At 37.3% G+C, this 26,421-nt stretch overlaps 1 protein-coding gene across 2 annotated transcripts in view; it reads left to right on the forward strand.

Moving 5' to 3' along the window:
* The first annotated feature begins 6,748 nt into the window (after positions 1–6,748).
* The window catches only part of LOC135687553 (uncharacterized), a 37,805-nt gene continuing 18,132 nt past the window's right edge, over positions 6,749–26,421 (forward strand). The window contains exons 1-7 of one of the 2 annotated variants that reach the window (XM_065204141.2): positions 6,749–6,901; positions 12,348–12,595; positions 16,822–17,847; positions 18,703–18,984; positions 19,705–19,862; positions 21,625–21,705; positions 25,326–25,362. In XM_065204141.2, the coding sequence (XP_065060213.2) occupies positions 12,415–12,595; positions 16,822–17,847; positions 18,703–18,984; positions 19,705–19,862; positions 21,625–21,705; positions 25,326–25,362 (1,765 nt within the window). In that variant the 5' untranslated portion in view covers positions 6,749–6,901; positions 12,348–12,414. The remainder of the gene's footprint in view (positions 6,902–12,347; positions 12,596–16,821; positions 17,848–18,702; positions 18,985–19,704; positions 19,863–21,624; positions 21,706–25,325; positions 25,363–26,421) is intronic. The other variant, XM_089114347.1, reaches the window with a different exon arrangement.

Genomic DNA, 26,421 nt, shown 5'->3' on the forward strand with positions numbered 1-26,421 from the left:
GCTATCTCGTGAAATGGTAGGATTAGACTTAAAGTTTCCTTGATCAGAAGAAAAGTCAACTATTCTTCAACTTATTTGTTTATAAAAGCTAAAATAACTCATCTTTTGAAAATTTGGTCGTATCATTTACAATTTCTTTATTAGCAAATACAGTAAGCAAATTTAAGTCAAAAAAGCTGGAATAGTAAGTGAAGCTGACTTTGTTTGTTTGTGTTAAATTAAGTGAATAATTTATGTCCTTGGGTCATACTATATTAGAATTATGACCATCTGTTGTGTTATTTCTTTGGGAAAAGGTGCTAAACATTTTTGGGAAGTGTTGTGAAACATGTATACCTCACAAAATGAATGAAACTTCTGAGTTTAATGCTATATGCAAATCATGAGGCAACTGTACTGCATATTTTGTGTACAATGATATTGCTTAAAAGCAATACAATTGTTTAAGCATAATACAATTGTTTAAGCATAATACAATTTTTAAGCAAGCCCTTGGTTAAGCAAACAGCACATTGCATTCTCGTCCGACACCTATGAGTTATAACTATGAATATTTTAGGAGGACTCAAAGGTAAGACGACTTTATACCCAAATGCATTTCTTTAATAGATTAAGGTATACTCTGGTATACACTCGTTAAGGTATACACTCGTTACAGCTCTGGAAGCTAATCACTGGAGATGAATTATCACTGGCTTTCGTCCAGCGAGCCCTTATCAATGAAGAGCAAAAAAGACAGGCCTCCAAAGCAACAACAACGGCTAAATTTAATCGAGCCTCAGCATTACACTCGGAATAGGGCATAAACAGGCCTTTTAAAGGCAAATGCTATAACTGTGGCAAGGAGGGTGACGGACACACAGTCATAAAAGCTTTGAATGTCACAAAAGAAAACAAGTGAGGCCAAACAATTCATTTAAAAATGAAACACATAATGCTAAGACTGCAGGAAAGGAGGAAGATGATGAATCTGACTCTCAACTCTTTCTCGCTGAAAATGAACAAACAGAAAATGAGACAAACCTACAATGGATTCTGGATTCGAGTGCCTCGTAGCATATGACTTCAAACAAAATCAGTCAAACTGGGTGACGGACACACAGTGGAAGCCCGTGGATCAGGACAAGCTCAAACAACTATGGAGACGAGCCACAGCAAGCAGCTGACAATTGAAATGGATAATGTACTTTATGTTCCGAAACTAGCTTGCAACCTGTTCAGTGTGCAAGCTGTGACACAGATGGGACTCATTGTTCAGTTTGGACATACTTGTTACTGGATAAAAGACTCGGACGGTAAGGCTGTAGGCAAAGGAAGCCTCGTCAAGCGAATGGACGTTCTGAGCTGCGAAACAGATATAACAGCAGCTTATCACCAATTTGTAAGGATGGAAAATAGCAACCCTAGCACGATAGATATTTGGCATCAACGACTAGGATATATAAATCGACGTTGCTAAAAAGAGGAACTAGCGGAACGTGCGCGGAACTAGCGGAACGACTAAGGAATGACCGCGGAACGAGCGGAACGACTAAGGAATGAGGCGATAACTAGCGGAACGAGCATGGAATGACCGCGGAACAACCCACTGATCTCAACAGGAAGACTTTTTGATGGAACAACTGTCAGGGAACTTCGCAGGCGCACATTATTTTGGTGTCATGTTTTGGTTTATTATTCATTAAGTTGCTAAGAGATGTATTCGCACTAGACTACTTAAATTTTTTCCCTTTTGTTTTGCTCGCACTTTGTTGTTTTGCCTCCGTAGTAGACACCAGCCTATTCATCAAAATATGGTTATCCGTCTAAGCATAGGTTTTCCGTGCTATCAAAGACTGCAATTTAAAGCAAAGGTAGTTAACCCTCCTGGAAAATTAACGATATCTCCTGGTTTTATTTCAAATGTTTAATAATCTGCTAGAATGCTGCGATGGTCGTGAGTATAAGACCCCGTTTACACTGTCCCGGGACAATTTTGTACCGTTACGGTTCGCAAGTGTTTACACTGTCGCGGTTCCAAATTGTTTCGTTTAGCCGTTCCGTTTACACTGTACCGGTACAGTGTAATGGCTTCAAAATTTAATGGCAGAACATTGTTTAGAAGAAGCTGTATTTAGTCAACCAAGGCTTTTATTTTGCCGCCGAAGTCAACAATCGAATTTTAATTGAGAGTTAAAATGGAATGGAAGGCCGATAAAAATTTTACTTGGACGAACGACAAGGTGGCTTTAATTTTCAGTGTTATTTTAGACTACGAAACTGCAAAGTCTAATCAAGGCTTGGACTGGGAAACACTACAAGCCTTTTCTGTGGTCGTCTTTTCTTCAGAATTTCCTTTTCTTCAGAATTTGACAACGTAGTTACGCCACAATCAAAGCCTCGATTACCTGAAACAGCCATACAAAAGACCTCTTTGTGAATCCGTGACAAAATCGTCTCGGATAGGTGTTTACACTGTCCCGTTCAAAAACGGAACCGTGACGGTACAAAATTCGTTCGCTTTCAAAGCAGGGTCCAAACTGTTCCGGATAGCAGAGCAAAATCGTCACGGTTCCACAGTGCTAGTGTAAACGGAAGGGCGAACCGCGACAGTTTTGTCACGGTTCCAAACTTGCACGGGACAGTGTAAACGGGGTCTAAGACATCTGCAGTCGCCATTTCGAATTCAATGTTTTGCAGTTCCACAATAGAACAGAAACAATAGGTAGCCAATCAACTACAGCTCTCTTACAAATTAAACTCCCATAACAAAAGATTTTGTTGCAAAAAAATTTCGAGGGCCCTGACAGATCTTGATCATTCCAGCATGATTTCTTTTATATATCTTGCATCTCATATTTATTTTCTAAGTTATTTTTTATTTATCTAGTCTGATCAATCCATACTCTAATTAGACTTACGGTCTCGTTTTGGAAATTTCTCCAAACTTCATTATACGGCTTTTCAAGCTCACATTTGGTTTTATCGCCATAATTTTAGGTTGGATACAATTTTTCATATTGTTTGTGCTTGTATTTTAGATTTTACAGAGGAATGAAGTTTGAAAACCTGTAAGGGATTTGACCGCAAAAATCATTCTGGGGGGAACTTTACAGTACACCCATGGTCGGCAATCTCGGTAAAATCCCTTATAAAATGTTTATCTTAATGTCGTCACAAAATCAATATCGTGAGCGATACATTAATCCCTTGCTCTTAATCCGAATCTGAAGTGAAATGTAAAAAGAATTTGAAGAATTTTTTTGGTCTTTCCGCCAGCCCTCTTCCCGTATCGCGGTCATTCCCTCGTCGTTCCGCTAGTTCTCTCCTCATTCCGTGGTCGTTCCGCGGTCATTCCTTAGTCGTTCCACTCGTTCCGCGGTCATTCCTCAGTCGTTCCGCTAGTTCCGCGCACGTTCCGCTAGTTCCTCGTTTTAGCAACGTCGATATATAAATAGAAAACAGCTACTGGAATCAGTCAAGAAAAGCTCATCAAAGGAGTTGCCATCAAAGGAAATGACGAATTGAACTTTTGTACAGGGTGTACGGAAAGTAAGATAAGCAAAAAACCTTTCAAGTCAACAGAGGGGATCAAGACTTCTAGAAAATTACAGATAGTTCACAGCGACGTATGTGGACCAATGTCAATACAGAGCTTTTCGGGTAAGCGTTATTTGGTCACATTCATTGATGACTACTCGAGATGCGTCAAAGTCTTCTTCATTAGAAAGAGGTCCGAGGTACTAATAAGGTTTAAAGAATTCGAAGCCTCTGCAACAAACGAAGTTGGATTTAAAATTGGAACCTTGCGTACAGACAATGGTTGAGAGTATGGCCCTGTTCACACGATACCGGATTCATTTCGTATCGGATCGCTTTTTATATCGAATAGGCCTTCTGTTCACACGATGACGCTTGAATCCGATACGCTCCGTATCGTTTTTGCGGAGTCAAACCATTCCGCTGTGAATGTGGAATGGAATCATATCGGATGGCTTTTGAGCTCGTGTGAACGCATGAATGCGATACGTTTTCGCTCTGGAACCTCTGTTTCGAAAAAGCAGCTTCGTTTTCGGGGTTTTTGAAAACAGTTTGGCACTCTTTTCAAGACACAAAATCACAGTGGATCACAGTTTAATAATAAATATGCTCCTTGCGATGATGCTGAGCTTAACAAGATCAATGCAAAGGAAAATTAAATTGTTTGAAAATTGATTTCGAAATATTTCTTCTTCAAACAAAACAGCCTATCAGTTCCGTCACGTCAAAGAATGCATTCAATCAGAAAAGGAGCAAAATTCCACGTTGCTATGCAACTGCTTCAAAACAATTGATTTTTCGGAGCAGTGTTGAAGCGTAGCGTCATCATGTGAACAGAAGTGAATCCGATACGAAATGAATCCGGAATCATGTGAACAGAGCTTAATATTCGTATCGTATTGAGTCAGTGAATCCGATATGAAATGAATCCGGTATCGTGTGAACAGAGCTTAATATTCGTATCGGATTGAGTCAGTGAATCCGATTTGAAATGAATCCGGTATCGTGTGAACAGGGCCTATGTATCAAATGAATTTGAAAACCTTCTGAAAAGGCAAGGTATCAAACATGAAACTTCTGTTCCTCACTCTCCACAACAGAATGGAGTGGCTGAGCGCATGAACTGGACTCTTGTTGAATCCGCAAAAGCGATGATAAACCATGCCGGACTCAGTAAGACCTTCTGGGCAGAAGCAGTCAACACCGCAGCCTACATAAGGAATCGTGTTATAAACAGTGCATCAGGTCAAACATCGTATGAAAGGTGGTATGAAAACCCCCTGATGTCTCCCACTTTCGTGTGTTCGGCTGCATAGTCTATGCTCATATTCCAGGGGCTGAGCAAAGAAAGTTGGACAAGAAAGCCAACAGACCTCGATTCTTGGGCTACAGTGCAAATCAGAAAGGATACCAACTTCTTGATATGCAGAGCAAGAGAATAATGATAAGAAGAGACGTTAACTTCAATGAACATGATTTTGGATCTCAAAAACAGTATTTGAAGATGGGTCCAGAACCAGCAAAGGAAGACAAACAGAGCCTACGGAAAGGGACACGGATGCAGAAGAATACCATCCTCGACGATCTCAAAGATCAACAAAAGGGGTACCACCAGCTCGATTTGGCTTGGATGAGTATACTGACGTCACAGAAGCAAGACATTTTGTGTTCTCAGCAATCATTGAAGAACCAGCTACCATCCAAGAAGCCTTTAATAGTGAATACTCCGCAAAGTGGAAAGAAGCTACGAAAATGGACAAGTGGAACGGTTCAAATGTCGTTTAGTAGCAAAAGGGTATTCTCAGAAGTACGGCATCGATTTTTATCCGTAAGCTGTGGAAGATCGGAGAGCTGATTGATAATATTGGCGGAAAATTGATTTGCTTTTTAAGCGACTTTCGCCTTGATTATCAGAGAACCAACAACAACATAAGCAATATTTCCCACGCTTTTCAAACGGGAACTTGTCATCTATCCACATGGATTTCTATATCAACTAAATGAGCATACCTTGATTCTTACAATCAAAGCCTTTTCGGAATACATGCACAGTCCTGAAGTCTTGCATTCAAAATTTGATCTACAACTAGGTCATTTCTTTTCATACAAAAGCAAAATCTGGTATTTGCAATCGAACGCAATATTTTATACCTGTTTCGTTATTCTCCTATACTATCCTGTGTCATGGGTTTGTCGTTTTCTTTTTTAATCCATAGACAAATCAAACCTTATAAATTCTACAACAGATTGTGAAAGAAGATGCCTAATCTCATTTTGTTGTAAGATCTTATTACGTCACATCGAAAAGTATATTGCGAACTGTAAACGCTTACAATCAACTCTGTGGGTTATAGAAAATTAAACAAAAAAGGACCTCCTGACATTCTTGCCTACATTTCAGTTCCATTCATTGGGCTTACATCAAAATATTCGATTTTTGTTACTTCTATGATTGCGTTCCAAATAATTTTATGTTGAAGATAGAAATGAATTACAGAAAGTTTTTCTTTACTCAACGAAAGTTTTTCTTTCCACCAAAATTTTTCAAATTTTCACCGAAACTTATACCAAAATTTCAAAAATACGACCAACATTTTTCCACCGAAAATATACCAACCGAAATTTTTGACACTAGATTTTTTGGTACTTGATGTAGTACTTTACGTACAGTTCAGTTGTGCATAATCAGAACGTAATGATCCAAACTTCTGCCAATATTTTCAATCTAAAAATGTATAGTAAATCAATAAAGACATTAGCCAAAGTTGCTATTTATGATCATTTAGTGATGACCTTAAAAATATGTTTGCTTCGAAAGAATTTCTTTATGCCCTATACACAACCAAAGTGCTTTTTAATTTCTAAATAAGAACTAGATTCAATCTAGCCCTCTTATGAAGTAGATTTTCATATGGGAATTTGTTATGTCGTTACAAAATTTGTTTTCAAAAAATGATTTTGTAAGGGCCTTGAGGCTGGGTTAATTTAATTGGTGCTTGACCAGTTACAAGTTTGGGGTTTCTTCGTTTTGTAAAAATGTATGAATGACTCGTTGCCACCAGTCTTTCGAAGCCGCGGAAGACTTCTGCTACATTTCTTACGGATCTCAGCTGTACTCTTCTAGAAGTACACATAATAGTTTGACCTACGAGATTCGAAGCTGGCAAACCAGTAACCGCGACCGCAACCGTTGGTGCCAACGTAGACCCGCCAACGGTAATGTAATTTGCGGCTTTATGCCAATGCGAGGCTTGTTATTTCCGATTTTGCTGATGATGTAGGAAGGACTCCACTTGCTGTGAGGAGGACCCGGTTTGCTCTACGTTGTATCTTGGAAAGCAAATACGCCATTCCAACATCATCAATACTTGACACGGAAAAGGTCTGTAAATGTTGAATTTTAAAGTCTCATTTGCGTTGTAATGGCGATTCAATAATGTGGGGATATTTAGCATGCTGGCTTTAACACATTCCCATGCGACATAGACTAGGCCAAAATGCCGACATTTTGCATTGTTTTTATTTAAAAAAACTAAAGCCTTCGAATACATTTATTTGATGTATCACTAGGACCTTCTAAACATATTCACAGTATCCTGGTAATATATACAGCATGAATGTAACAAAGTAGCTCGTATTTTCCAAGCTCCGTGACGTTCACCATCTGCCTTGATCGAGTTATCTCAGCAGTAAAAGATGGAAGGGTTACACTTGCAGTTTCTTCAAACAACAGAAAGCGTCCACGATTCAAAAAGCTTTGTGTTTTTAGTAATTTAAAAACCCATCTGTTGTCATATGAATTGTGTCGACAATTTCCCCTTGCTCGAAAAATGGGTTGTATTATTTACAATTTCTTAATTAACAAACACACAGTAATCAAATTTAAGTCTAAAAGGGCTAGATTAATAAGTGAAGCTGACTTTTTTGTAGGTGTGAAATCCAGTAAATAATTTATGTCCTTGGGTCATACTTATTAGAATTATGACCATCTGTTGTAGTATTTTCTTTGGGAAAAGGTGCTAAACATTTTTGGGAAATGTTGAGAAAGACAATAGGCTACAGCATGCAAGACGAATGCTAGAAAATACGTTTCTAAAATCGAGAAATCTTTTTCGTATTTAAGCTGTATTTTTTGAAATTTTCTCATTTAAGAAAATAAATTTGCTTGTTAATCAAAACGTTTTCTTTTTTATGCACGTTTATGGTATTGACTACGCAACTTGTTAGTCATCCATTTGAAAAGATGTTTCATGCACCTTTAATTTGCATAATCTTATTAAACCCTGTGCAAAGTATTAAAAATATAAATTAGAAACTTACATTTTGAAATATTGTGTACAGCATTATGATTTTAAAAACAATTAAATATTGCTAGTTAACTCAAAAAGACGTCTCAAAATTATGATGGGTAAACCAGTCCAGAATATTCCTTTTTGGTTGTTTCTTTACAAAATGTTTCAAAATAGCTTTATATGTGGTCATATTTTCTGCATAGGAATCTGGAAACCTAAAACCATCCAAGCGTCTTCAAAATGTACACAGTATAGTATAAGGCCTAGAAGTTGACAACTTGTTTTTGCCTGATATTCTTGTCAGTTGCATTACCTTTGCTTAATTATCCAGAAGAAGTGATGTTGCATAATATTTCCTTAATATTATACCAAACTTTATTGAAAGTTTTGATCAATTTTGATCACATAAAACTTTCATGATATTATCAATTCAAGAATGATTCCAAAATTTTAAGTTGCTTACCAAGTACTCTCTTCCAAAAAGTGATTTTTTTAAAAATAAGCATAATTCACTCTGCTTTCCACTGCCAAGCTATCAATTATGTATTTTGAGGAAAACCAATTTGTGCATATTTTAAATTGATTTAAATAATCCTACATTATTGGATAGTGCAATCTGAGATCATCAATCTTAGCTTTATGTGGTTATGAATCAGAGCTCACTTCATTTATGCAGTTACTTGATAAGTTGCTTTATCACATAAATTGCTTGCTTTCACGAGCTTTATATGGTACTGGATGGCACTTATCTTGGTGTCATAGGTGTAGAAGACTTAGGGGCTGGAATGGCCTGCTGTCTCTACCCCTCTGCAATCCTGCAAAATCATCACATTTCAGGCTCCATTCAGTAGTTATATCTCAATGAAGCAATAATATTTCCTGCCCCCTCTTAATGCGTAAGATTCTCTAAATGCATGCTTGGTGTTGTCTTTGTTAGGTAACATTTGGTTTAATATCATTCTTTGTTTTGATATACTTGTTTTTTGAACAGAAAAGTTAAATGTGATCAGTCATCCTTGAATTAAAACTTTCATTAAACAGTTAAATAAATGAACCTGTTATTTGTTACTAAGGATACAATGTTGTATCATTTAATCTAATCTTGTATCATTGGTCAGTCTGTTCTTATCAGTCTGAACAGCATTCAAGTTATTCAGAGATCACAATAATTTTAAGTTTCTTCTGCATATATTTACCTCAAAAGAGAGGATAGAAATCTAGATAGCAAAATATATCTATATTTTAAATAATTTATAAAGTTGCTTTAACCATTTGTTCCTGAAAAAGTATCTTATGCCTGCATACATGTTACAATGTATCACATAATTTTGAAGAAGCACAAAATAAGTCAGAGAGTTACTAAACAGGTCTTGGAATAATTAGTTTAATTGATATTTGAAGCTTACAGGATATAAGTCCTGTTACTGCAGACCAAGATTTGTGTGAAGTTGCATTGCTGGTGCACTTGGCAATTGTCTATTACTTCTATCAAGATAGAATAAGAGAACTGAGATAGCCTAACTAAAACTGCTTGATTTAGGTCCTTTTTCGCATCCCAATTCTCGGTGGAACAGGCTCTATTGTCTAAAACAAGACCACCTTTGACAAGAGCAAGCCTTGATGAGGCAAATGAGCTGTTGCTCTTACATTTCTAACATGTTTTGATATGGTTTCTAGCTACTTTTTCTTCACCAACTTTAGTGTTTTGTATGGTTTTGTATGTCCTTTTTGGAGGCAAAGTGATGGAGTAATCGATTCATGATCTATTTTTGGCATCAAATTAGATTGTTCTCATCTATTCGTGTTGATAAAACCCATTGTTTGAGCGTTTGAACAATAGTTCAAATATAGATTACTTTGTCACTTCGCCTCCAAAAAGAGCTTACAAAACTCAAAAGTTGGTGAAGGAAAAGTAGTTAGAAACCGGCCTAAAACAAGATGGAAATGTAAGAGCAATGGCTCATTGGCAAAGTCAAGGATTGCTCTTGTCAAAAATGGTCTTGTTTCGGATAACAGAGCCCGTTCCCCCGAGAATCTGAATGCGAAAAATGAGATAAATCGAGGGGTTTTAGTTAGGCTATCTTAGTTCTCTTATTTTATAGTGCTTCTAGTAAATATACTTCTAGATTATATAGACTGTTAGTCTTTCATTACAAATTCGTGTCTTGTTCCATTGGCTTATTCTTTGTTGCTTTGTGTTTTGCTACTAACCATTTTACCATTAAAAAGTTATGCCACCTTTTGGCTTCTGTTACTTAGATAAATATATATTAAAATTACTATTTATTGGTCTGTCACAAACTGCTTGATGCTGTATTAGGAGAACTGTTCATTCTTTGTACTATATGGCATATATATGGTCATTAAAACCCACACCTAAAACAAGTTATTACCGTTTTCAAAGCTTATGTATGCATGTGACAAGGCTTAAAGAAGCAAGGATATTGATTTAACAATATGAGTAAATTGGAAATATGATTTTCCCTTTATTTCCCATCTGTTTTTGTTTCTTTTATCATTTTGATGCCAAATCAGTATGGTAGGCTCAGATCAGAGTCAACACAAGTGATGGTGGATCATTTAATTGGCATTTAACTGACTAAAGCCTAAAACTTATCAAAGAGTTCATTTGAGAAAGCTGAGCGTCGGCATAAAGCTTTTTTGTGTTTTTATGGTAGAAGTAAGGGCGTGGCTAGAACTAGGGTGTGACATACCATCATAAGTTGGCTGAAAAATCTTCAATGTGTCCACAAATTGTGAGTTGGGTCAGTAAAATCGCCTCTTCGTTTGTGATTAAAAACCTAAATTTTTCTTCTTCCATAGCTTTGTCAGTTTATATCATTATTGATGACCCTCCAGCCCCTATTCTAGAAGATCAAGTTATGCCACTGCATAGAAAAATAAGTTATGCCACTCATAAACTGGGTGAAGCTCCTCCCAAACCCTACTTTGCCAAAACTCACAGATGAGTGCTCTGTGAAAACTCACATATTTCTCTCAGATGAGTGCTCTACCAGTTTTGTAGCAGTCTTTGTGAGCTAACCAGCCCTTAAAGTCGAGATGTAACAAAGACATGACATGACAGTAGGATGTGATCAGGTAACGTCAGGCTGGACCTTAAAAAACTTTAATGATAATAAAACTCTTAATTTGCAAACATCAGCCTAAGCATGTTAAAAAACTTTAAAATTAAACTCACAGACACCAGTTGCAATGCTTTCTTATCTGACTTTATCACACATTTTATCATGCTGACAATGTGCCCAGTAGAGTCAAAATACGGGTTAAGCTGATCTCATTATTTTTCGATCAGCAAGCAAATCTAGATAAAGGAGATCAAGGGACGCGCATATAAATTAAAGTCATAGAAATTTCTATGGTTAAAGTCATTGAATCTGATAAATCCGCGCGTGGTTTGATTAGCATTTTCTGTAGCATTTCTGTCAAACAGACATGTCCTCTAATACTTCAAAATTTGCTGCAATCTTTAATTATTTTTTTCTCATGCCAGAATAACAATTGCTGTAACCTTCTGTTACAGTGGAATTTGCCCGGAGTGCAAAGCTACGCATCCAGCTCCCCAGCCCTCTCGTCGGCCAGCCCTCTCGTCGCCCAGCCCACTCGTCGCCCAGCCCCTCGTCGCCCAGCCCTCTCGTCGTCCAGCCCTCTCGTCGACCAGCCCCCTCGTCGCCCAGCCCACTCATCGCCCAGCCCCTCGTCGCCCAGCCCTCTCGTCGACCAGCCCTCTCGTCGACCAGCTCCCTTGTCGCCCAGCCCACTCGTCGGCCAGCCCTCTCGTCGCCCAGCCCTCTCGTCGACCAGCTCCCTCGTCGCCCAGCCCACTCGTCGCCCAGCCCACTCGTCGGCCAGCCCTCTCGTCGCCCAGCCCTCTCGTCGCCTAGCCCCCTCGTCGACCAGTCCTCTCGTCCGTAAGTCTTCCTGACACTTTGCCGTCCCACTGCCTAACCCTGTCAGCGCCTGGCTCTCCCTGCCCCTGTTCCGTCAGGCCCCCAAAAGGCACAATTATAAGCCCTGAAGTTTCTCTTTGGTTACTTTTGATAAAGAAAAGCAGAGTTACTGTAATTCAAGCTCTCAGCAGATCGCTTGTCTGATGATTAAAATTATCATTTTTTACTGTCTCTGTTGGAGTTAATCGTAAAAGTAAATCATACTTTCTTTGCGATACTTTTTGAGCACATAAGAAGGTACTTTATTCTCAATGCTCGTGCATAGAGCTACTTTGACATAACAATGGCTTTTAGAGTAAGAACAGTTTTATTCGAATGATGTATGACCTGGCAATAGTGCATTTTATGTTATTATTGTCTAATGTGAATTTGAATTTAAAGCTCCTTGACCGGTAATGGTCTTTAGAGATACATAAAAAACGTCAACAGTTTTATTCAATTAAAAAAAGGGCAAGTTTTTAAATTTTCAGCAGCTTGCAACAGCTCAAGCTAGTCATTTACAGAAAACCAGTTTTAGTCAAAATTTTTGCACCTGTCAAAAACAAATGAAGTGATTTCTTTTTTCAAGGTCGGGCAATTTCGGGGCTCATTACTGAACTGAAGGCGTTTCTTGAAATGGTGAGATTTCATTGAAGATGTCAGAAATCGATGTTAGTTATAATGAATCAGCCACAACAAAGGAGGACGAGAACCTTGTGTCGAGATTGGAGAGACAGAAACACGCGTCGAGCACTGAAAAGGACGATGCTAATCTTCTTTCCGAAGGAACGTCTGAAGAAGAAGATGTAGAAGATGACTTGGTCCTCACTTACTCAGGTAACAATATTCTTCATCCTCTCTTTAAAGCTGATCCACATTTTCATGGCTAAAGCTACAACAAGGTCTAACATAGCGTCAGGTTGTAATTTTCATTTTATTTAGGTTGGTCTCTTGTATTGTTCTGCCTGTGCGAGGAATACTTAAAATCTCTGTTATTATTAGGCCTTCTTTACTAAAAGCTTTATATATTTATGCATATAATACATATATATTCATAAGTTATATGGGTTTTATGCTCGTACAACATGTTTTTGCTATTGATCTTTTTCCTATCGAAAATGTTTCTTTTCAGTGCGATACTTTAGTTTTTCACTTAAAGCTAGTCAATTTCTTTATTGGAAACAACTTCGTTATTTCCTTCATGATGGAGATCTTTGTATCTCTTTTCCACTCAGTGAACCCATAGTTTCTTCGCCAATTTTGGTAGATTCGATCGCCTCTCTCATCTAAAATGCAAGTCAAGTGTTCCGATTGTGATTTCTAATCAAAATTATTTTTGTATATAAAAATAGAGAGCATATATGGATTGAGGAGGCTGAAGAAAAGGGCATTGCTCATTCTGCCAGCATTATCATCAAACAATATATTTTTCCCATTGAACACCAGCTCCATCTCAAACATGCCGGATTTTCTATCAAAAGTACCTTTTGGATGCATTTACTTTTCAATTGTTGATATTGAAATGCATTATGCGATTAACGCTGATTTCGTGGGCCCCTTTTTATAGCAATGTTCTCATTCTGTGTACCCATGAATTGATAAAGTACGTTTCTTTGAAAATGTGGTGAGTGTCGAAACTCATAAATCTAAATAGAATCAAACTGCAATGGCAGTGTCAAGTTGGTATGAGGAAGTGGTAAGGGTTGGCTACTTCATCATTTGCTTTTAAAAGATTTACTGGTAAGGGGTAGGCTAGATTTTCTTTAGCTTTTATATAGGCAAAATAACATTGTTAAGGGTAGCTATCAAGTACGGAAATGCTGTAAAATTGGCATGGTATCAAGATTTATCTTCGGCTAGCAGCATTAGGTCCTTATCCCCAGCAGTTTGGGCATCCCCTTGCCAACCGTCTGCGTTTAATTCATTTTTGTTCCAAAGGCCCAAATCACCTGCAGTAATATTCAACTCTGTCAGCAGTTATGCATTTAAAAAGGATGCGGTGATAAAATTCATCCCTGAAGCACTGCAAACCCATCGGTAATCATGCAAATGGATGATAAATTGCTCTCTACTTTCGTTATTAGATGACTGAAATATTCACTGAAGATCTCTAAAGTATTCACTTTAGAGAGCGCTGAATAGATTTTAAATCACTGATGGAGGATTTTTTGTCAGTTTCCAGGTGTCGCTGACGCTAATCTTTCAGAAAATATAATTGCAACGCAAAAACTATTAATTATTCGCATTGAATAGGGAGTGAAAACCATTAATGATTTAAAAGCTAGAGCCAATCCTCATGAGAATTCCCTCCTTTCGGCAAAGTAAACTCCCCAATTACTGTGTTCTTATCGTTCAAATATTTCAAGAATTCTAGGCTTCATTGTCACCGAGTACTCTATATCTGCTGAATTTCTCGCACCCGAAGAAAACGCGCGTGTCAAATTCTTCACTGTTATTCTCTTTCCTAGAGGACGTAGAAAATATCATGAATCGTACAATTTTTAGGCGTATTATTGTCTAAAGTTTTCAATGTTGCATAATCGCGATACTTTGACGTTGGTCCTGCGTTGCCTCGCGCACCCCCGCGCAGCCTGCACAATTCCGCGTAACATTGCTTAATCACGTAATTATTTACGTCGTCAGTTTGATGCCGCTTGTTGTAACTTGGAAACACTTGTTGGTGCAAAGCAGCCGTTTTTCCGCTGGTCCTATCTTGTGCTGCTTTAAAGTGATTATAATTGTTATTGGAAATTATTTTGTTTCACATCCAACCATCCCCATTCAACTTTATTCCACTTTTCAGGTTGTTTTGCTATTAGATTACTTGCCTTACAAAACAGTCTATTGAAAAAGTAAAAATAGTATGGATAACGACATAACAATAAATTCAAAAAGAGACCCCCTTTTCTCTGTGGTCAAATTTAACTTATGAAAAATAGATTTTTATCTCGAGAAATCGAGCGAATTAAACAAAGATTTCGCTCCAAAGTAACTTGCAAACAATTTTTGTGGTGCAAAATTTAACAATGGCTTTGGAAAAGCAGACATTTTGAAACATACTAAAGTTTTTTGTCTGACTCTTCAGAATATAAAACGTCAGAACATACATCGAAAACTCTTCGCTAGGAAATATATACACCTAATTGTGGATCGAATTAGGCCAATCAGAAACACTGACATATTACTGTTGAGACGTAAATGTTACGTCAGGGATTTTCATTTCCAAAGCTTGCCAGTGGAATACCGTTTGTTTCGTTTCCTTCATATCGAGATCAATCATTGTTTCACATGTTCTTTTGCTGTTGGGAGGCCCAGTCATCAAATCCTGTATTGAATTACAGTTGTTCATGTAACAGATCAATTGGTAGGCAGATAAATTTATGGAAACCGTTAAATCTGATCCAACACCCATTCTTTCTTTTTTCTATCAGTCTACTTTAGAAAAAGCATTGTTTCCTTTACAGTATTCTGCAGTGCACTTAACTACGTGCTTAAAATTCAACGAAAAATGATTTTTTACTTGATCCAGGTGAGAGTAACAGCATCTGTTGAATAAAATAGGATTGACGATGAACAGTCTTTTTGAAAAAAAGGGAGTTTCTTTGGCTCTGTTACAGGGATATTTGACAATTGCTTCTAGGGAATTTGATCTCTTTTTGAAATATTTAGCTGTACATGTTGTGTTTTTATGTGGAAATCTAATATTTGTTTCCAAGGAAATACTTGTTATTTAGAGAGTTCCCATGGTAGTGACAGCTGACATTCGCTTTCTCGACTCGCCATATCTTTGGTTTCAAATTTTTTTTTTATCTTGCAATATGAATTTGAATTTGAGACAAAATTATACGAGAAAAGTTAGAGCGAATTATTTAAAGAACAGATAAAAATATCTTTTTTATATGATTTGCTATTACTTTCCTGATACAGTTTCATCTTGAATTCACAATTTCACTTTTACATGATATTGTACCGCACACAATCTAGTATATATTCCCATCTGTAAGGAAATACGAAAATGATATTTTGTAACATGTTACTAAAGCTTTTCGTCTGACACTCTTCAGAGTATAAAACGTCGGAAGATTGAAATCTCTACGCTAGGAAATATATATATACCCAGTTGTGGATTGAAATAGGCCAATTAGAAACGCGAACACGTGACTGTTGAGGTTGCCCATACAGTGCCGCTTGCCTATAGAGAATGTTACCAATGGAGTCCTAAGGTGAAAACGAACCCCTTCTGTCTACACAAAAGCGATTTTTTCCTGCTTATGTATGTTAGGTCCATGTTTATACCCATGTTCATAATTCTGAAATATGAAGGAAAGCATGAGAATGCCGCAATGGACTTTGCCCGAATGTTAAAATTAATGACACTAAAATTAAGGAGCTCTAGAGTACTGAATGCAGCGTTCAGAAACTAGAGTACTGAATTTCAAATTTTATTTCTCATTTGAAAAATGAGAGTCGAATATGCCAGAAGAAATAAACTTAAGGCATCCTTTGTCCCTGAGTTATATGATTGGAAAGATATAAATTTGGTCGTTCTAATTTCTTTATACAATCAATTAGCGGTTTTGACGTCACAAAAATATATTTTTAGAATTTTCAATTTGGACCCCATAACCGAAAAGGACGCAATAAAACACCTCTAAATGTGCAAAATCAGTTAAATGTGTTACGAATGGATAATGGTATGGCCACATGAGCACAAGCTCGTTCCACATCAAACATCCTAGTCAAAATTCACACTTAAGAACTCTATCACAAATTGTTTAACGGAGTACCAAAAAGCCTTTTTTTACCTTAATGTTAACAATAGCCTTTGATCCATATTATAGAATGATTTTTTCACATCTTTTTATGTAGCCTACGTGCACCCCTACAAGTCTCGTTGCTTAACGATTCCATTAAAAGACATGGTTGAAAATGTAGGGAAACACGGGGGGGGGGGGGCACTTTTTATGATCTTACGTCCTTTCATGCTTATTTGTAACATTAATGGCCCGTTTAGTAAGGTCGTCTTGAGCTGCTACAAAGGTAACAATATTTTTATTCCACAGACTCAACGAAAGCAGCTGGAGAATTTCAGGAAAGTGTCGCATTTGAAAATGGCCAATCCTTAAGCGCAAGTGAGGATGAGATTTCGGCTTCAACGGAAGACCAGCTTGCCTATTCGGACTCAAAAGCGAAAGTTGGAAAATTATTGTCGATTGAAAGCGAAGAGTCGCCAAGAGCGGCCGACCCGGATGTGAAAATAGAATCCAGCGCTAAGACGCCCGAACCTGTAGCAGAAGATGTTGAAATATCACGTATAGCCGAAACGTTATCTGCAAAGACTGATTTAAACCGGTCACCCCAGTCTGCAATGCCGGGGAAGCCAGTCCCGGCTGCGGATACACCTGGGAACCATACCAGTAGCAGCAAACTGACAACGAAGCCTACAAAGCAGAGAACATCGTCTTCGAGCAGTTTGTCCGACTCCGGTCGGTTCAGTACCGGTCGTAAAAATGGCCAGGGCTCCTCAGATCATAGCTCTGGTGGTGAGTTGGAATGGGACGAAGAGTACGAGTTCGGACATAGAAGGGCAGGGATGAAAGCTGCAAAAAAGACCACTGTTGATGAAGCTACTAAAAGGAGGAGCCAAGGAGAAGTAGCAATGCTACCCCAAAGCCAAGGTGTACTACCCCCAAGCGATATAGAGTATAAGGATATTGCTGTGGATTCTGAGGAGGTGATCCGGGAAAGCACCATCGGAAGTGATTCGCCTACAAGACCGCTTAGTAGGACAGATGAGCAGCAAAGTCTAGAAACGAATGCGAAGAAAATCTCAGAACCAACACATGAATTAAAAAATAGACAGGCAAAGGAACATAAGAGGCGGTCGGCCAATGGGAAACAGAAGAAAGAGAAGAAAGCTGGCAAGCGAACGCGTTATAAAATTTATCTTGATGATCCAGATATCCATCAGTGCATTGCAGATTTTTCTGGTGTTTTGAGGACATTTGCTAGAGAGGTTGAAAAAGGGAAATTTGTTCCGAAATCTGAAAGCCGTTTGCATCCCATATCTCGTGATGACGTATCCACTGGTATGTATCTTTTACAACATTATGATGATGATCGTTTCAAACAAGACTAAACACAGTTGCAAAATTATGACGTCATAACGATGGCGTAGCGTAATAAAATATATATTCTATACCTTGATACCTTTAATTTTGCAAAATTAGCTCAATCTGTGACAGGTTGAGCTAGTGTGCTCAGCCTGAAATATGCCCCCCCCCAAATTGGCCAAGGGCATTTCCTTATTTTACCACTGTAATTTGTTATTGATTCTGAAGTTCATCAACTAGGCCAAAATAGCACCCCCCCCCCATTAGCCAAGAGCATTTCCTTATTTTATCACTGTAATTTGTTCTTGGTTCTGAAGTTCATCAATTAGGCCAAAATAGCAACATCTCAAATGAAATGTCTCAAATAATTTGCAATTCGTAATTTTCTTAAAAACTGTAATTGACATTGAGACCAGAGGTTCATTTGGTATTACTTTACAAATAACAACATGTAAATTGATTAAAAATTGGAGGAACATTTTTTCGCTTTCTTCTCTCTAAGTAGAGATTTGATGTTTTTCGAAGTTTGAAAGTTATATTTGCATCGAAATCTTTGAAAAATTCCCTTTAGATTTTAGCTTGTTATCACAAAAATTAATTTTCTTTTAAAGCTGTGCTAGATTTTAACTATTTTATTGAAATTTTATCTTACCCAACTAGACCAAATTTTTTGGCAGAGAAAGAAAAAGATGTCAAGTTGCCGTTTCTCTGAATGTTCGTAACTTTGAGTGGCACTGAAACGAAGTTTTTCACTTTTTCTTTTTGCGTTTCTTCAACCTATTGTTTTTACAACGTTCTTTGCATTTAATGTCTCAAATCTGTTTCTGACAGGAGTAAAGAAAAAAGGCGGAAGTAAGAAACAGATGGTAACAAAGTCTACATCGATGGATCAGCCGCAAGGAACAAAGACACCTGCACCGATCCAGCAATCAAAGTCAGCAGGAAATTTAGGCCCATACGATGGGCACGGGAAGCGAGGCCGGAATCTGATTGCGAGGATCAAAGGCCTCTCCGAGTCTTCATCATCGTCTGAAGATGACGAAGAGGACGAGGATGAGCTGACAAATGCGAGAATCAACACAAGTCGAGTGAGGAAGACAAACAGCAATACGAGTATGTTGCGATCAATACTTTCTTTTGCAAAGTTTAAGACTCCAGTCTGAAAAATATTCAGTCACTACATTCAGCTAAAATGCTTATGGTGGCTGTTGGATGAACTTAGCTTTTATGATACTTTTGAAATAGTGTGAAGGTAGTCTTTTCTAAGAAAGTGCCTTTAATATGTACAGTAAGTCCAATCTTTATATGTACTGTAACTAATTCAAATTTTTTAAATCAACTAACAAAATGTTATTTTTTAAATTTAATTTGTTTTAAAGTTCTGCTTCTCTACATTGGATTCTTGTCGCTGTGTTGCTTCGTTCCTGACTATTATTTGTTTTATTACGTAAGATTCACAGATTCCGGCGGACAGCAAATCCTGCGTTTCTGCCTTCCTATAAACTTTAGAATACTTTACCCGCTTGCTGTGAACTTCTGTGCATGCTTTTATTATTTTAGCTAGCAAGACTGCATCATTCGACTCTTCCCAAATGAATTTTCTCGAAAATAGAACTTAATTTGTCACTTTGTCGAAATTTCCTTGTTGCGACTTAAAGATACATAGCTGTTTGGAAATTTTTTGTTGATTAAAATGTCTTGTGGCATTGAGAGAAATTCCATTCTCGCTTGCTTTCTCCTTTCTTACTTTCGTACCGCAATGTCCAGACAAGCGTACCGCAATGTCCAGACTCGTTTACACCGAAGCTCATCGCGTCTATGTTTCCATTTCAGAACCTCGTAAGGAAGAAAAGGTTTACGACTACTGCGCAGAGTGTGGCCAGGTGCATACAGCAGACGAGGAAACTACGGAGGAGACCGATCACGACATATGTCCTGACTGTGGTGTCCCCCATAACCCATTTCAACACCCACCATCACCTTCCTCAAAGGTACGTTGCTCAGCGAAGTCATTTAATAAAATGGTCCCAAAATATCTTAAATTACGCCTTTGTTAAATCTTATAAATATAATTATAGGTTTATAAAAAGGCTCTCAAATATAAGTATTAGTTTATGCAGAGATGTTGGAGTCGGGGATGCACAAATGCCTCTCTCTCTTAAAAATACCCTTTTTAATATATTTTGAAAAATGCCCTTTTAGATATAATGACCCTTCCTACCACTGCCACTCGTATTTTGAAATTCTTTCAACGCCCCTAAGTTTTAAACATGAAACTAATTTATCGATTTAAATTTCCATTATTAAAGTTACCATGTTGTTCCAGGTATTTATCATTTAATCGTCAAAGCTGTTTTACCTTAATTGTTTCAACATATGTATGCCTCATAAATTGATTCTTTAAACCTTTGTTACACAACCTTTTAGCTTCCAATCGGATCGTTGTTGTGTAAATTGTTTGTGAGGACCACTAAACAGCTACCAGAATTGCTTTAAGTTTTGTCATTGCGCTCTTGGTCTTTTCGTTGAGCTAGTCAAATTGCTCAAAGGCCAGTGCCTGTGTCTCTTCTTCCTCTCATTTTATTTGACATCATTTAAAGATCACACCATTCCTATTCTTTATTCTGCACTATAGATAGCTCATTCCATATTTTGATCAATGCTTGCCTTGCCATTACTCTTCCTTCTTACCATTCATTTGCTTAATCTCTGGCCTCTGGCCTCTGGCCTCTGTCAATGGCCTCTGGCCTCTGTCAATGCCCTCTGTCAATGGCCTCTGGCCTCTGTCAATGCCCTCTGTCAGTGGCCTCTGTCCATTTTGCTTGTCGATTGGCCTAGCTGACTTTTGTAAGACAAGATCCACTCAAAGATTAAAAAATTCATCCATGCCTTGTAAAAGCCAATCTAATCGAAAATAAACAGTATTTAATCAAGGCATTTACAACATTGTCTTGTAGTAGATTTCACTGAACATAAGGATCATAAACTCAGTATTGTTGAAATTATTTTATTTAAAATTAACCGTCAGAATGGTAGTGTAAACTTATATACTATGCGAAGCTGTGCTTGTCGCCAAGAAAGTGAAACTTTTTCTTAGAGTCAAGTTTAATATCCTCAGGTCCAGCACATGGAAATTAGAGCCATCGAAAACTCTTTTTGGAACACAAAGAGTACATTTTACTTTTCATGTACACTACAGAAAAAAATGATATAGAAGTTTGATAGCTTTATTTGCACAGAAAAACCGTTGTTGTTGAAACGTCATAGTTCTTAAGTCGTTTAATTGATTTCTACATCTTGGCTGCCACATTCTACTCGAACTTCACGATCTTCACTTTTCCAAATCATTATCATAAACTCTTTCAGCTTTTCTCTTCAACTTGTCAATTTTTGTCATATCCAATTTGTCATCTACTTGTACAAAAAGCAAAGATTTTATCGAAAAAGTTTTATAGAGATAAATGTGTTGCGAATTCTTTTTTAAGTCAATTATTTATAACTTTTTATGAAAAGTTTAATTCTTATCAGTCTAATTGTAATAACAAATATATTTAACCTTGAGGCAATCAACAGATGCTAAAGTAGCTTAGGCCGTCTATCAATCGAAATTAGCCAATCAATTAGCGTGAAACAACTCATACGTTTGTTGATTGGCTAGTAGTTGATTGACAGCTACATCTGCCAATCAGCATGTTAGTATCTGTCGATTGCCTTTAACTGTGTGCAAATTCTTAACCATAGCTACCTTTTCAGAACAAATGGCGCCAATACGTGGAACATTGTCGCAATGCTATGATCCAGCTAGCGAACCAAAGTTACCATCAAGTACCACAGGTTAAACTTCAATTAATTCTAAATTCATTTATCATAAAATAATTGAATATTACACAAAAATTATTATATACTTCAAATAGCATCCTGAAGTTAAAATTAAATTTATGACATTTGAAAAGGCGGCTGTGAAGTTTTAGTGATTATAAACACCTTAAAAGTGCTCGATCGATCGAGAAAGAAAAAAAGGGTAATTTATGATGTATTTTACAAAAGTATAAACCACAATTTAACGTAGATTTTAGTTAAAGATTCCCAAAGAGTTATTCGTCAGCTAGTAGTTGGCTAAAGGCGCGAGGTACGGGAGATTGTGCGGGAAATAACCCAGCATCCCCTCGTACCTTCACGAGCAACCAGCATAGCTCATATATGCATCTTTCAAAGAATTTTGTCACGAATTTCCACTTAAAGGTAGACAACTGGGCTTGAAACCTCGGTGAAGATGTGTGTCAATATGTATGTGTTGTATGTGGATCGCTTGTGCGTTATACGATGGTCGAGTTTACGCTTTATGTTGATAGCGTTTGCGCTATACCTGGATCGCGTATGTGCTTTATTTTTCTTTCTATGCGTTGCACACTTTTTGTGGCTCGCGTTTGCATGGATTGTGTATCCGATTTCGAAGCTTTGCCTGTGGAATTCCCGATAAAAATACCTTCTGTTCACAAATCTACTGCCTGGGATCACAAATCACAAACCCCGCTGGGGTTTTACATCAAAAAAACCTAATCATAAAGTTTTGATTAATATTAATGTTTGTAAGATTGCACTTTAGGTTTCTCTGAACTCTGCATATAATTTATGTCATAATATTTTGACTTCTTCTATAATCAAACGCACTGACCCTTTGACAAGATTTACTTTGATGACCGAACTTTCTTACATGTCGCCAGCAATGTGATCTCCACAGTTTTTAATGATGATGGTCGTTGTTTTCAGTTTTTATTTTGGTTGTGCTGTTTGCTGTCTTGCAGTCTGGTTTGCATTTTGCTTGCGCATCTTCCCTGATTAAATCACTTTGTCTAACTTTCTTTTCAATATTATCAATGAAAACTGTAGGCCGAAAAATATCATAGCTTCCAACATGATATGGTTTGATTTTTCATTACTGGCTTAGGCCACATTGTGGTGCCTTACTAGATTACCTTCTGAAATTCTTTAGATTTTCACTCACTGTCGTGTTTAGCAAGCACATTCATCCTAGTGTATGAAGGGATCTTGATATGGTTCGATTTTTCATTACTGGGTTAGGCCAAATTGTGGTACCTTACTAGATTACCTTCTGAAATTCTTTAGATTTTCACTTACTGTCGTGTTTAGCAAGCACATTCATCCTAGTGTATGAAAGGATCTTCAATTTTCTTGATTCCCAGAAAGTTTTGAAGTTACCAAACCTGTTTCTGTTTCTTAGAGACTGGCCTGTTTTTTAAGCCCCTGAATAACGATTGGACATTTGCACTGAACATGCACTGGACATTGCTCACTTAGTCAAGTGTGTGAAAATCACGAAATTTTTGGCGGTGGCGAAAAGATTGAACATTTCTCAACAGCACCTATGAACAAACGAAATTTCGCACAACGTCGCTGAACATAACTAAGACTGGGCAAAGGCGACAAGACGACGCATGCGGTAGACATTTGTCCAGTGCATGTCCAGTGCATGATTAATCGTTTAACCAGGGCTTCATTGGTTGGATATCTTCGATTATGGTTCGCTAGACTTGTTTGATCTCTTATAGAATCGACATTGAGATTAACACATCATTGCGAAACATTTCAATGCAAGTTTAAAGAGAAACATTGCAATGCAGGACTTTTCTCAAGCAAAAAAATCGAGCTTTGTCCGTGATATTGCGGGAGTTAAAGTTTCATTTGTATTTTCGTCAAATAATAACTGTTTTTAGACTGATCGCTAATAGATGATAGCATTTGAGAGCAACCTTGATTGTCTGTGCAAGTCCTAATATTTATCATCTGGGTTATTTATATTTCGTAACTAATTTTCAACTAAATCTTGTTCGATTCCACACTCCACACTCCTAAATTACTCTTACCTTATAATAGCATGCCTAATTTTTTCTTATGTCGAAGGAATGAAACATGGGATCTTTATTATGGTTATCGCTTGGCCCCTCATCATGGAATTTAATAATAAGAGTCCATCCTTCATTACTATCTAAAATTTTGCATGTATTAATATTCAAATGCAAATTCAATATTAACAGTCTAGACATCTTTCCCAGATGATGAGGTATGAGGGCATATAACCAAGCCTGAGCCATGCTTTCCTTGATGTGAGGGAGAGGAGAGGATCACTTCGTTAGCAAAATGACACCTGTCTATACTTATTTTCGTAAACAGTACATAATTTTTTTCTTAATCTATATTACACATGCTTGCTTTTGGCATAAACCCATGTCCAACCCTCTTCCTGATACAGTTATGACTATTTCGACGAATTGTGATTCCTTTTTGTGCTTTCTTCGTGCTTTCCTTTCCTTCCCTTCCCTTCTCGACTGTGCCTCCACAGAGAATTTAAGTTCTTTCAGTTGAAAACTGGCATAAAGCTAATCGACAACCCTTTTTTTGTTCTTTGGCAACTGGCTCTCGCTGGACTGAACTTGGTTTTTATAGCTTTCAGTCACTATGTTGTACAATTTACACGGAAATTTCACATTTCCCCAACGGCTTTTTTTATCAATCTAAGATTTTGAAACTCGACTTTCGTGATCTCTGACGATTCTGATAATTTTGTTGTTGCTTTTGACCCTGTTCTCGGCCAACTAAAAATGGTTCAGTGACTCCTTTTCTTTATTGTAGATTTAGGGACTGCAATTGCCTGAACTCTACGGGGGTGTCCAAGTCAGAACCAAAATGCGTAGACCCTAATATATAAGCTTGTTGAAAACCCAAAATATTTGAATTTATTTTAATGTAGACTGAATCATTTTCCTAAAATTTATGGATCCTGAATAAAGTGACTCTAAAATGATGTGACCCTAATTATTTTGCTTCTGCCCCTGCTCTTCGATAACTATATGATGATTCGATAAATGTTTTGTGTTATTCGCGGTTTGAAGACTGTCATGAGGACATTCCCAGAAGCTAAAAAGGTCTCCCAACATTTTGATGATTAGGCCGCCTTTATCACGGAGTTCATAATGTTTGCTATATCAACAACCTCCACTTCCGTTGTTGTAACTGAATTTGAAATTCTGTCATTGATGTCACTATTACTTTGTCAAGAGTTTCTATGGGCGTTTCATTAGTAGAATGAATTATTTAAGCCCTACATGGGATTTCCAACACGATAATAATGCTTCTCTTCTGTCCTCGCAAACGCACCTGTCTTGATCATTGGCAAGGAAGTATTAGAACGGGTCATCCACATATACTCCACTGGATATCCAGCGTGATGGGTTTTAAAACATTTATTGATTTTAAGCTTCGTTGAAGCGTTTGTGTAGCTGTTACGCTAATCACTTGTTACGCATTACGAGTCAATTTCATTTTTACGAGGCTTCGCAACTATTTGGCCTCTATAACCTGATGCTAATGTCGTTGTTTTGATTGCGAACTTTTGAAAATACCTGTAATAAATGACCTATCAACTAATTGTGCAGGACCCACCGGAACCGAAAAGGGAAGAGATATTACCAAGTAAGTTAGCATTATTTTTACAATTTCTGATCTAAAAATTTTACTAAAAATCTTTTATTCATCTTTTATGTAAATTTTTCCCGCGTGGTATCTATTATCACATTTCGAGTCTGTTTTATTTTGATTTGCTTTTATTCTTTTAAAACGTATCATCATTTTCATCTGTTTATTTACTACTGATTTTCGTATAAATTCGTCGACTTTTTTTATTTTCAACCCTATCTGGTTCTTTAGCCTTTTTGACATGTCGGTGATTTTTGATGTAGATAGAAGTGTGTTCAGCACGTGTTTAAATTCTTAATGCTTTCCTATTCGAGTAGCAGAAAGCTTTCATATCAGGATATGTGATGAATACGAAATAATTATAAATTGTTTGTTTCTATGTGATAATCTCGGCAATTTCCATCTTGAGTATCTTAAATCTGTATTTTCAATATATTGCCCAAACGTACCGACTCAGTTTCTAATGCTAAGGTATTAATCAGCTGGACATCAGGGTGTGCTTATGGAGATACGGCAGTTTTTTTGCTTGTTGTGTATGCTTCATCTCACGTTCGACGTCAGTCCATTTTGCCCTTGTGATGTCAGCATGCATTGTGTCCTTTCGTTTTGGTCTGCCATCATTGTTATCAAAGCCGTGATTCTGTCGTTTTTTAGATAACGCTTGATATCCAATTATTTTTTTGCACTTCAGTTCTTAAAGAGAATTTATTATCTTAAGCGATTGTCCCACGCCAGGCATTTTTCAATGACAGGATTTCCAATTTGAACACGAAACTTGTCAAATACCTTTTTTCAATTTTAAATGAAATGAAATCTCATATTGCCCCCGTCGCAAACTGTTAACTTGCATATTCACGAGAGATTATGCTTATCGTAAAAATGAGGTCGAATTCTTGTTTTTGAAGCTCTTAAGTCGAATTGAGGTTATTGCTTAAACCACTGGACCCAAGTCTTATTGAAACGGCATTCCATTTGGTTTAAAGCGTCTGTAACGATGAGGAAATTTATGTCACTTTGTTTACTTCAATTTGAAATTTTGCTACTTCTAAATTTTTA

Source organism: Rhopilema esculentum, chromosome 20 (assembly GCF_057945365.1).
Source record: "Rhopilema esculentum isolate cy_ngs chromosome 20, ASM5794536v1, whole genome shotgun sequence".
In the NCBI taxonomy this organism is placed as follows: Eukaryota; Metazoa; Cnidaria; class Scyphozoa; order Rhizostomeae; family Rhizostomatidae; genus Rhopilema; species Rhopilema esculentum.